This window comes from Mercenaria mercenaria, chromosome 15, assembly GCF_021730395.1.
Source record: "Mercenaria mercenaria strain notata chromosome 15, MADL_Memer_1, whole genome shotgun sequence".
NCBI lineage: Eukaryota > Metazoa > Mollusca > Bivalvia > Venerida > Veneridae > Mercenaria > Mercenaria mercenaria.
In genome coordinates, this window is record NC_069375.1 from 32,355,501 (window position 1) to 32,368,751 (window position 13,251).

Sequence of the window (13,251 nt, forward strand, 5' to 3'; positions counted from 1 at the left end):
GTTTTTTGTATTAGTACTTGCGCACGTATTAGTTATTACGTGCGCACGTATTAAAATAAAAAAAATCTATGTCACCTCTGTGCCACCGTACAAACAGGAAGATTTAAACAAATTTAGCTTTTTTTAACCCGCAAATGAAATATTTGTAAACACAATGTTGATAGATCTTATTGTTTTCATTCATTTGAAACAATGCTTACTGAAAGACGACGTATGTGAAATTCGATGTTATCAGAATGTTTTGTAAGTTCACAAGCTACTAGCAACACATCGTGGTTAAAATTTAAACTTCTCTTTTGAAAGTTAAAACGGACTCGGATAAATGTTACAGTATCTAAAATATCTTTCTTTTCAGCCGAAGAAACATCATACCATATTTTTTTCTTAAAAAGTATCACTCTAAAACTTTATCTATCTGTAAACATATTTTTTCTGAACTAAAATAACTACGCAGTATTGTTTGACATCTTCCTTTTTCAGGTAAATTTTGATTGGATGCCGCAGTATCATAAAAGTGATACAACACATAAGCAGTTCGACTTTGTTATCATTTGTAAGAAGTTTATTTTAAAAGAATTTAATTTTGCAGTACATTTAGAATGAAGAAGTTGATTTACATATTACTTAGCTTATGTATCATCTGCAGTTGGGGTATCAGAGTGCAAACAGTGGATAATGTCTCTGAGGCATTAAACAAACGCTTGTTAGATATGGAATGGAGACAAAGTGTATGTGAAAAGAAAATAAAGGATTTGGAGACGAGTTGTCAGAAATCTACAGGTAAACGTTATCTATCTGATGATAAAATGTAGTAAGGATTAAATTGGAAGTGTAATATTTAAATCTTTAACTTCAATCTAACATATATCAGTGTTGTTATATTTTCTGGTCCTTTGGGATCATGGAGTCCATTCAACCTATGTGTAATAGAGTTCTGCTTAAGCCGGTGCTAGGGGGCGTGAGAGGTGTTGCACATTTCATTTCCTCTCATGAACAGACTCAGTCAAACCGAGTCTGCTATTATTCTTCTTGGTTGCATTCTTTGCTTCCAAAGGATCTTTTTACAGATTTTATTTGTTATAGTTACACAGCATGTCATCTGTTCAGATCCACTGTTCTATTTGACTTTGCTTAGATTCAGCACAGTCTTATTTTAATTAAAATTTGTTTAACCAAAATTCTAACACGATCCGCAGCAATTGCTATATAAACATATAGCGAAAGCCAATATCAAACTGTGCTTCGGCCTCTTCGTTCTGCTATACAATTACCGAATAAACAACAATAAATATTAATAAATATTATGTTTTGCACACCTCCGTACGACTGTATTAATCAGAAATACTATGAAATAATTCAATATCGTGGGCAAGAATATCGCGATTTCGGGCAAAAAATGCTATACATTGGGATATGAATTCGTGGATTTTCACATATGAAGATAACACGAATTGGAATTTATTTGTTCTTTTGGATAAAATCTCGTGGATTGACGAAACCTCTAATCAACGAAAATCAAGTCCCTCATGTATATTTAGGATTTATTTGTTAGCAAGTGTATAACTTCGAAGAAACGGTACGTCATCTCTACGATCCTGTGAAACGACAATTAACGTGTGATTAATGCAAAGTCCGCTCTGTTGGTTAATGCAAATGTTTAACTACGCACACTGTTGAAAAGAAGATTTATTAATCGATTTATTGAAACTTGGGATACTTTTGTTACTCTACGAGTTTATATGTAACCATTTTACAGTAAATGAAATAATGCGTGATACACGCACTTCGACACGTCACTCGTTTTCGCGGAAGAAAATGATACAATTCAAAGGATGTTGCATTTAGAAAGAAGGTCCTTTACAGGTATTGTGTCAAAATATCACATTCGTTGTTTTAGCATTTCAGACCACGGCTCTTCAGGTACGACTTCGTAAGATACAATTCCTAATAAGTGCATCGTGCAATCGTTCCCAGCAAACACACAACGTCGCAAAGGCGTCTTTTTATAGTTGTTTTGGGGTCGCGACGTCGGTGACCAGAAACCGACGTTGTTCAAACGACTTCACAACGACCAAAGTCTGACGTCGCTATCCCGACGTTGTTCCAACGGCCTTACAGCGACCAAATTCCGACGTCGCTACTCCGACGTTGTAAAAACGTTGGAACAACGTCATTAGATCTACTGTAACTTTAAAATATTTCAAGCTGCAAAAATAATTTCATTGCGTGAATACTTTATTGCATTTTTGTCGTTAAGCGTCATTCGTGAGGTAAGTAACATTAACTCGAAAGAGTTCTATCCGCTGATTTCCGACATGTGTTCGAAATTGACCAATCAAAACAGGTCTAGCTCAAGTGCCTTTTTGCACTCGTTCATGTTGTTGATCGGAGTTTTGAAAACATGTGGAAGCACCCTGTGCAGATTATTTGTCAAATCATGGCTTCTCCACCTGCAGGTATGTTGTTAGTTTTTACAGCAGTTTTTTTTGTCATGATGTTTTTAAAACTGTTGAAGTTATAGCTTTAACTTATATTATCATATATTTTCGCGGTAATATGTTGTTAATTTCAACTCGAACTGCATGAGGACAAATTAATAATTCTGCATTTTAGGCTAGAAATGGACTAACTTAAAATATCTTGTTTAGAGTTGGAGGTCAAAGGTCAAATTGAAGTTTGTCCGGAGCAGTTCTTCTTCATGCATGGTGGGATTTTGATGTAACTTGGCACGAATGTTCAGCATTATGAGACGGAGTGTCATGCGCAAGAACCAGGTCACAAGGTCAAGGTCACACTTGAGAGCTGGCGGTCTTGACATTCTGCTCCTTGGCATACTTGTCTTATTGATTTAATTTGTAGTGATATAGATTCAAATTGTACCTTTTTTATCACCAAATTAATTCTGTTTCACAGGTTGATGACAATGGAACTAATGACCATTTTAACATCAGTTGAACGTCAAACCGGGAGAAAAAACGAAAACATCGTTTTCCATCTTGAAGGGTAAATATTTAAGAAATGATATTTGATAATACTTATGTGAGAATGGTGTTAGTAGGAATAGTAATTCTAGCGTTTGAATGAACCCGTCCAATGTATTCAGGGCTCCAGAAATTTTGAAAACTTAATAGGTCCGAAATGAATTCACGACATCGGCGCTACCCCACCCATTGTATTACTGTATAAACTTTGTGATAAAGTAAAGAAATTAATTACTTAGTATGTCATGCGTTAAAAATGATTCACCGTTACCTTAAGTTACCATCCAATAAAAACAGTCAGCCAGTGTTGTATGTGATTGTTATTTTGCTTTTTTCTGAGAAAATACTTGGATAAAACTGGCAATGCATTGTTTTCTTGGTAATGTGTACCTAACTATTCGAAAAGCCAACGCACGTAACTTCTATACCATATACGCGGCAGGTACTTTGTAATCTTTCCTCATTATTTGGCGGATTTTTATAAAGTTTTAGGTTGCCTATCTCCAATTTATGTGATTTTTATAACGACTGTCTGTTTGCTAAATAAATTTATTCTTTTGATGTGAGGAGAAATGCAACCTCTAGCCTAGTATTTGTATAACTGCAGGATAAAAGAAGTAAAGCCTGAAACTATTTGTTTTAATATTCAGTGTCTCTAGTCAGTATTGTAGTTGAACATCTTGACACATGTATGTCTATTATGAAACTTGTTATTTGTAATAAGATAGAAATAGCATTAGCCTAGATACAGCAGATGAGTGAATATTGTTTTGATAATACTACTCACTAATATTTCCTTACCATACATTTAACCTTATACATAATTCTAATATAACTCGGGGGCTAACGGAGAAACAACACGTCATAATAATTCTAATGTGTGTGATTATCTTCTATTTTTTTAACAAAACGTTTCAATTTACATGTGTGTTCAAATGTATATTTTCAGCCTGCGTAGAGAATTGCTAAGGGAACAACAAGTTTGAAAGTTCTTGCCAGTCTCTTCAAATATTCATAGGACCAGGAAGGGGAACCTATGAGTGAGAGAAGTGTCTGTGACTGATATGAACTGTCAGATAGAAATCCAGTTCAAATGGGAATCTGAAATAGTGAAATAGCAGAAATCATGAATTACATACTGTATAATCTGCTCAAAAACACAAACATTTGAATTTAAAATGTGTTAAATGCAAAACAGTTTTACTTACGAAATGAACCTTTCATTAAATTCTCAATGCAGCTGAAAAGTGATATACATGAATTTGATGAAATGTGTCATAACAGTGCAAGTTAAGTTTGATTTCTTGTTTTAGACAAAACTGAAAAACTTGTATCTAATTCATTTTCGGGATGCGCAGTGTTACTGGAATTATTTTCAGATAATTTAAAATTCTTCAAGGTGAAGAAATTTCAAATAGTATCTCAAGAAAAAAAGTTTTATGCACAATGAACAGTTTTTCAAAACTTTGCAGTCGTTTGTTCATTGTTTTGCCAGTCCATTACACTTAAACTTTAATTTATTTATTCTTAATACATTTGTGAATGGATTAGATTACTTATTCACAAGGCAAAATCAAGAATTTGTCTGTTAAGGGTAATGTTGTCTCGAGCTAAGTGATGGGCAGACTTTATCCATTTGTAGTGATTTTGAGAATAATTAAAATAAATCAATATTAAATGACCTGGCTGAATGTTATATATTAAAACAATTTGCATTTTGTTTAGATTGTTCTACTAAGAACTTTTCTGCAAGATTTCTTATTAAAATTAGTTTTGGAAACTGCATAAAAGATGCCGCAATTGAACCTTTTTAGCTTGACTATTTGAACAATAAGAATAGCTATCCTACTAGATACGGCATCAGCTTTGCGTCATACCTTGGTTAAGTTTTTGGTACCAGTTTACATTTTGGCAAAACCTTAAGGGATAAAGGTTTGAATCTTTCAACACTTGTATATCATCACCATATCCAAGGGCACATAACTCCATCAAGGATTTTGGCTGAATTAGGGTACCTTTTAACTTGCAAATCTTGATAAAGTTTTTCCTACTATTTTTTTTTGTGTGTAAACTGTTTGACGTATGAAATTTTTACAACTCGATTATTATTATATAATAGTCTGTATCTGTAGGTAAGAGTACATAACTCTGGCAAGAATTTTGGCTGAATTATGACTCTATTTGGACTTGGAAATTGGTACAATTTCATACCAGTCCATGTTTTGTTCATTTGTAAAAACTGTTTGGTGTGTGGCTTTGAAACTTTGAACACTTGTTTATTATATGATCGCCATCTGTAAGCAGGAGTTCATAACTCTATCAACTTTTTTGGCTGAATTCTGACCTTTTTTATACTTAGAAATTGGTTCAGTTTGCGAACATGTGTGTGTTTATCAAAACTATTTGAATTCCCCCTATAGGCAATAGTAGATACTCTTTCAACGAGTTTGGATAAATTATGGTCTTTTTTGGAGTTGGAAGTTGGTTCAGTCAAACTTATTGGAATGATTTAGCAAGATATTCCATTAAATAACGATAAATCTTATGCAGAGTGTAGTATACTAAATCTGAAATATTGCAGAAAATTTACATCCTTGATGCATTTTTAGCAATATCTAAATTTTATTCTCAACCGTTTTAAATCACATTTCTGTGTCAAATACACATTCTCTGCTAAACTTTTTCAAATGAAGATGTTGAAAAATTTCACCCAAACTGTGGGTGAGTAGCTTCAAGTTTTTAAATAGACTGTTCAAACTGTATGCAGAGATATCCTACTTGTTTTTTATCAGCATCTAAAATCAGATTTCACAGACCGAAGTGTGGTATCGAACCAATATTTCTTGAATTATTTAAAGGAATTTCAGGCAGTTTCACTCATTAATGACTATTATTCAATGCATTTTGTTCAAACATAGAGTAATTGTGTAGGGATAACGCATGTTTTTTCGTGTTACAACATCTGCAGAATCCCGAGGGATTGGTTGGTACCCGAGCCCGGTACCAACAATTCCCGAGGGATTCTGTAGATGTTATAACACGAAAATAACATGCGCTAACGCTATTCTACCATAAAATGCGTACAAACCAAGTAAATGAATATATTGTCCTCAACGTCATTAAATTCCCATGAAATGCGCAGTAAAGTTTGTTGTTTTTTCACGTTGACGTCGTTTCCTTTTGAATTATCCGTTTTGGGGCCGTAATACGTTTACTCTTTGCCACGGAACGCGCATAAATAAAAAGGTGTTATAACAGCATGTGAGCGCGAGAATCTCTCTGTTAACACACGTTTTCTCTCCTGTTAAAACACCCCCGAAAAGTGACAATAACAGCAGTTTTATGCTAGAATTCAAGATACTGTTTCTTCACTATCAAGCTTTGAAATAGTTAAACATGCAGCTTCTATGACAGCTCTTGTTTTTATATGCTTAGACACTTTATTACATTCAAGCAAAATGGTTGCCCCATTTACACTAGTGTTCGTCGTTGTATTCATTGATGAAATATTTTGTTAAAAAGCTATTGAATAGTCTATCGACTGTTGCTGTCTCTGAACAGCTCTTGTTACAGATTACATGCATCAACAAAATTTATTTTTGACTGAATATATATGTACTTTGTAATAAAAACATTTCAGTTGAATCATATTTAGTATGTTTTCTTACTAGACCCAGTACGTTAAGATATGTCTTGTGACTATTCTATTATTCTGTACACTTTCGTTTAAAACCATAGACTGTTGTTTTTTTTTTGTACTTTAGACGCCAAAACAACATTGAGAAAAGATGTCTTTCAAACGTAAAAAGGACATCTTTCCAAAGTTGTGAAAATATGTCTTTCAAACACTGCAAAAGACGTCAAAACACCTTTCACAATCAAAGAAACAACTACGTCTTTCAAACGTTGTGAAAAAGACGTATTTCCAAGGTGGCAAAAAAGACGTCAACGCACCTTTCATTATCAACCAAACAACAACGTTTGTCCAACGTTGTGAAAAAGATGTTTTTTTCCAACGTTGCAAAAAAGACGTCAACACACCTTTCATTATCAACCAAAACACAAAGTCTTTCCGACGTTGTGGAAAAGACGTCTTTCCAACGTTGTGTGAAAGACGTCAACGCACCTTTCATTATCAACCAAAAAACAGCGTCTTTACAACATCAGGAAAAGACGTCATAACAACGTTGTAACAACGTGGTGTGTTTGCTGGTTTGCGTTCAAAACATACAAAATAAACGAGTTAACAGAGTTAACAAAAATAAGCAACCATAAGAGTATAACGGTATAACTACTTCTAAAATGTATAAAGGGATAACTGAATAACGATAGAACAACATTATTCCATTATTCTAAACTGTACATTTTGAAAAGTAACTCAAAATGTGATACAGAAACATATTCCTTCTAGGTTTCGAGAGCTGAACAGAAAACTGTCGTAACTCATTCATTTCAACTTGGTTGCGACAGTTTTCTGTTCAAATAGAAAAAGTGGAATCTCCATAGGTCGCTCAACACGACAAAAACGAAAATGTTGCAGGCTCGGATCATGGACGCGGAAATGGATGTTACCGTCCACGCCCTCTAGCCCTGGGTAGAGCAGAACTCAACATTTACATATGCTACAAGTACAAAAAACAATTTAGAGACATCCGCAGATGGTCCCCAGTTAAAACAATAGGTTTGCCCTTAACCAGAAAAACAATGGACAACCCTCGTTTTTGTTAGTGAGTGATTATGTTACTTGTATACCGTAACCGCAAGAAATACCACCAGATACCAAACACCACAGACACATCAACTATTGTATTGCAAATTCAAATTATGTTCCGACAAATGTTGAAAGGGGACATCGAGTCTGAATCGAGCTATTTCGATCGAGTTATTCTGGTCCCAAAATATATTTTGTTAACATTAAAAAAAATCTTAAATAATACAAGAACCTAACACTGTTATAAACAACAGACACGTGTGGACTCTACCAAGACGTTTTTGTAAGACTATACTTATTACAGTTGTCTTAAGGTAGTTCTGTATTTTTGAACAGTGTAGAATTCTATTAAACTCTGCCTTTCAAGCTGAGGAATATACAAAATAAAATCGACAGGGTCTCGTGCTTGTTTTTTTGGGTAGATTTTAAAAAGTTGAACCTTACGCAAGTTTTCATAATGGTCATCTTAGCAGAAATATTCAGTGGTGGCTTAAAGGTTCCGTTAAGTGCACGTACGAGAAAAGAAAAGAATATATTGGCTGCAGGCAAAGTATTCTTACTTTTGTGAGGAATAGAATCGGGGAGATTGAACTGTTACGTGACGTTTGTCACAAGAACATTGTGTATGTTCTCTCCAAATATGCAGACGTCTCAAATAACTTTGTCATCATGATCAACATCGATTACACCTCGTTAACGTGTTATGTAACTTTTCCTACTAGTAGATACATTGCAGAAAGTGCCCAAGCAACGTTCCAGTTTTAAATGGATTAATGAAAAGTTTAAATCAAACAAATACAAAGGCAATATAGTGAGCGACATTTCGTGCCCCCGTTCTTAATACATCTTCTATTATAGCTTTATTGTGAAATATTTTTTTTTTCAAATGTTTTGTTAAAAATAACTTCTATGTATGCTTCCGTGCAAAATGAAAACAAGTTTTCCTGGTTCTTTTCAAATTATGACACTATTCGCAAGTTGCTTACTTCATAGTTTTATCAACTAAAATTTTGGACGAGTGTGAATATGTTTTTGTAAAAAAATTACAATTAATTTTAGCTGCTTCGATGTTTAACTGTTTACGTTTCGATGGCATTATTAATCTTTCAAAGTACATGTTTTTATTCTGATGACAAGAAATACTTCCTTATGTAATCAGTACAATCAAAACTATACATTTTCTAGAGGTTCTTTATAGGATGAGTGAAACCCTCATCCCGTGAAACCCTCATCCCAGGCAAAAATAAAAGTATAATAGTTGTAAGCATTGAGCTTAGCAAACACTATCAGAGCCACATACACTAGAAAATAGAAACTGTAGAAGGAACGTAAAACAAACGGATAAACCACTTCATTCGATTTTCGGATTGCATACCATTATGTCCCTTGCTATGTTGTCGTACATATGTATTTTAGATATCGTAAAGAGTAACAATTAATATTAACTTTCAGTCAGGAGAAGATCGGTGACTGGTCAACATGTTGCTTTTTCTACGCTTTTAACGACCAACCAGAAGAACATTGGTTTAAGCCAAACAATAAAATTCGACAAAATTCTACTAAACGATGGGGCAGGATACCGCAAATATTCTGGAGTGTTCACTGTACCGGTTTCTGGGGTAATGTTTTAATCTTTATAACTAAAACAATCATGGGCTCTAGATAAAATTAAACTATAATATAACAAATATCTTAATTCGGACAGCATATGAAAATATCGTAATAATTATGCATATTTTGTGCAGCTGTATAACTATTCATGATAATGTTTTGCAGGTTTATATTATAATGTTATTACTCAAGCGGTTTCATATTGGCCTTATTATTAGTTCAGGGGTTGTCGTATTGGCCGTAGGCGATAGGCCGTGGGCCAATACGACTGCCCGGGGTCAAATAACTAGGCCAATATGATATTGCTTGAGTAAAGATGATTATATTATTCAACTTTCGATTATTGGCTGGTTACACACCATAAGACCTTAAGGTACGGCAGTTATGCAGATCAAATATTTTGTTATAAGCATTATCATTTCAGCCAGTGAAAAAAAATGGGTTGTATATAGGTATGACTGAATAATTCAAAGAGATATTGTGTTGCCTCGACATTTTCAGCAATAACTGGAACTAATCGTATTTATTTTCTCTTGTGAGTAACTTATGATAAGATACTCACTAGAGCAATAGTCACAGGAAAGATAACTCCTGCAAACACTTGATTCAGGATTTCCAAAAACCGTGACCACAAAAAAGTGAAATGCTCACGTTCGTTTTTCAAACATAGCTTATTGTGTTGCATATAGGGTATCTTAAGTACTGTATGATTTTTAAGACGGGAAAGTGTGCAGACTGGAAATAATACGCTATTTTCCAAAGTGAAAGTACAATAAATGTATTAGAATGGGGCTAAAATTTCATTTTCAATTTTTATTAAATGGCTACGTAATCTCTCTTAAGAAACTATGGATATCTTCCTTTGTAATAGATAAATAAGTCTAATTAAAATAAATTAGATACATGTAGCAGACAAAAATGCGATAACCTGCGGTCACTTTTGCACAAAAAACTGACAAATTTGTTATGTGTCAAAATCTAGGTCATGACGTTAGCACCAATCACATATTGCACATCCCCATAACTCGTTTTATTATGATGTGCGCAGTTGATCTAATATTGTAGAGTTGAATAATAATACTCCATATTTTTACAGAACTCCGAATATAAATCGACAGTCTATAGCTTGTCCAATGACCAGACTACATTTAAAACACGTTTGCTTGGTTATTAAAAAAAATTATTAAAAGTTTATTTTTGATGTCATAAGAATTAAAACTTATTGTTTAATTTGAGGGTCTATAGGCAAAACTATTTGCTCAAGGTCCTAGGGTTTACATGTTTCATACATTTTGCAGGTGTTCATGTTTTCATACTTCCTTCTAATCTTAACCATAACCATGCGCGTTTTGCCGATGTATAATGTATAAATTATATATTTTTCTGCAGGTGTACGTTTTTATACTTTTTGCTGGCGTACATGTACATATGTTAATACCTTTTGCAGGTGTACATGTTTTCATACTTTTTTGGACACGGATATAGCCACGGCCAGATATGGTTACGGCTTATGCATAACGGACAGAAGGTAAACGCAGGTGTAACCGACACGTTTCACAACAATCAAGATTTGCAAGGAGGAAATACAGCAATTATAAGAGCGCATGTTGGGGATACTATCTGGATAGAATCATTTCATCAAAACGACGCTTCGTTGTATGGAATAATAGGTTTTACATCATTTTCCGGTGTTTTGTTGTATTAGATTTCTTTTGAAATATCAAAAAGCGTTTAGTGCTGCCAATGTGTACCGTTTTTTCCGGACAATAGGCCGCGGCATATACGTTTAAAAATGTGAAATTTACAGGGGTGCGGCCTATGCGTCGAAGCGGCCTTTACGTCAATTTATTTTTTCTAAATGGGCCTTTCATGCAGCCTGTGCAACAAGTTTAAAATTTTCACTTGCATTTTGAAAGCCGATCGAATCATGTAGAATGTACAAAATGGACAATTTTGCCGAGAGGGCCTTTGAAAACAGCTCAAGAAACTTACATTCGGACTTAACAGTTCACTTTATTTGACGGATTAACAAGTGTGATTTCCTGTAAATACAACCGATTTCGATGGCTATTTATCGAGGACAGTCTTTATACGACATGGTCATTTTCACCGCATATTGGTATATAGGCCGCGGCCAATATGCCGGAGCGGCCTATACGTTTAATTTTACTTCTGATATAGTTAAAATACATGGCTGCGGCCAATACGGCGCAGCGGCCTATTGTCCGGAAAATACGGTAAACACATAAATGCAAGTGAATAATATTTGATCATTTTTCATTTTAATATTCAAATAAACATTCATATGTTGAAATGGCAAGATGTTAAACTCGAAGCTAAAAAGTAAAGTAACGACACCCATAATGATAGTAAGTGTCAAGCCAATTCGTTTATATCCAATACATTTGTATATCATGAAAAAAGAAGAGCTTTATTTTGTCTGTCAATATGTATAAATTGAATCCTATTTCTAGAATGAATTCACTGTACGTCAGGTGTTTGGATTAACAGGTTGCTGATTCTGAAACAAATACAATCTTGAATTTGCCTGCAGAAGCCGTTTAGATTCATTTCAGCATTGCGATTGATCGGTTAACAGTTTCCTTTCAATAACACCTTATCCAATCCCATCACTGGGAACTCAGATGTGAGCGATTTAAATAATGCGTCAGCGTAGGACATACACTGATTACCAAATATACTAAACATACACTGATGAAGCAAATCTATGCTGTAGCTTGCTGGTATTACCAATTGTTTGAAAATATATAATACATTTATTATTTATGATTTTAACATACACATGTACAGTTACACTAAAAGATGTATATCAATAACTAGCATAACAACACGTATGAAATCATCTAGTAATTATTATGATCAGTAGGGAGACCGCAGATCTACGGATCTCAGGGTTGTTAGTTCGATCCCCGGGCAGGGTATATGTTCTCCGCGACAATTTGATAAAATGCATTGTGTCCGAAATCATTTGTCCTCCACCTCTGATTCATGTGGGGATGTTGACAGTAACTTGTGGAGACGGGTTTGTACTGGTACAGAATCCAGGAACACTGGTTAGTTTAACTGTCCGCCGTTACATAACTGAAATACTGTTGAAAAAATGGCATTAAACACAAAACAAACACACTAACAAAATTTAGTTATTATTATAACCAAGATTATGTTGGTATATGATTACATATTCCTTCTATTTATTTTCATTTATTTATTTATTATAGTCTCTTCACTGTACAGTACATCAATATACAACATAGGTTAAAGAAACAATAATACAATGTACAATGTCATTCATATATGAATTATAAGAGACTGAGATAAAATTGATTTCTACTATAAAAAGCCAGACAAAAGTATATCTTCAATCGCTTCTGCACCGCATGTAATGCTTTTATTCTTGTTATTCATGAGTAAAATACAATTTTCTTTGTTAAACAAACTTACTTTCTTTTCGTGTTACATATCTTATTGACAACGCATTTAGCTTCATGACGTCACGATAATATCTAAGTCACATTTACGCTTTAAATTTATAAGATTTCACTGATGCATTTTCAAGTGAGTTTTTACGTGTATGTTTCAGTAATCCAAGGATTAACTAACACTACTGACATACATTAACGGTCTGCATTTTTCAATTTTTAATGGATTTATATTTAAAAACGGAATACCATGTTGGTTAGGAGAAACTTTTATCTGTACTGTTGTTTCGGAGATTGCTTAATTCATTTTTAATATTATGTAAGAGACATAAACATATGTATGTGTTTGTTATAATAAATTGATACTATTCAAATAAACTAGTTCATAATTTGGCAACATCTGAATTTTCGTGTGTTATAAATAAATATTATCATTTCAGTGGCTGCTAAGTGTGGACTATTTATATAGTTAGGAGCATAAGTGTCTTACAAAACATTCAAATATATA

General features: G+C 33.9%; 2 protein-coding genes across 4 annotated transcripts in view; one reads left to right on the plus strand and one right to left on the minus strand.

Annotated features, from left to right (window-relative positions):
* Positions 1–13,251, minus strand: part of LOC123552495 (NADPH-dependent diflavin oxidoreductase 1-like) — a 288,089-nt gene that overhangs the window by 104,555 nt on the left and 170,283 nt on the right. The gene's annotated exons all lie outside the window — the stretch shown is intronic.
* Positions 510–13,140, plus strand: LOC123550573 (complement C1q tumor necrosis factor-related protein 2-like). Its single transcript, XM_045339009.2, has 3 exons — positions 510–780; positions 9,145–9,311; positions 10,751–13,140. Exons 1-3 carry the CDS (start codon positions 600–602, stop codon positions 11,006–11,008), a joined length of 606 nt encoding a protein of 201 aa, XP_045194944.1. The 5' UTR covers positions 510–599; the 3' UTR covers positions 11,009–13,140.

Bases quoted from the DNA above. Each gene is read 5' to 3' on its own strand.
- LOC123550573 (XM_045339009.2), top strand. From the start codon at position 600: ATGAAGAAGTTGATTTACATATTACTTAGCTTATGTATCATCTGCAGT. The intron at 781-9,144 runs GTAAACGTTATC...ATTAACTTTCAG, and splicing joins GAGTTGTCAGAAATCTACAG to TCAGGAGAAGATCGGTGACT. The intron at 9,312-10,750 runs GTAATGTTTTAA...TACCTTTTGCAG, and splicing joins TCACTGTACCGGTTTCTGGG to GTGTACATGTTTTCATACTT.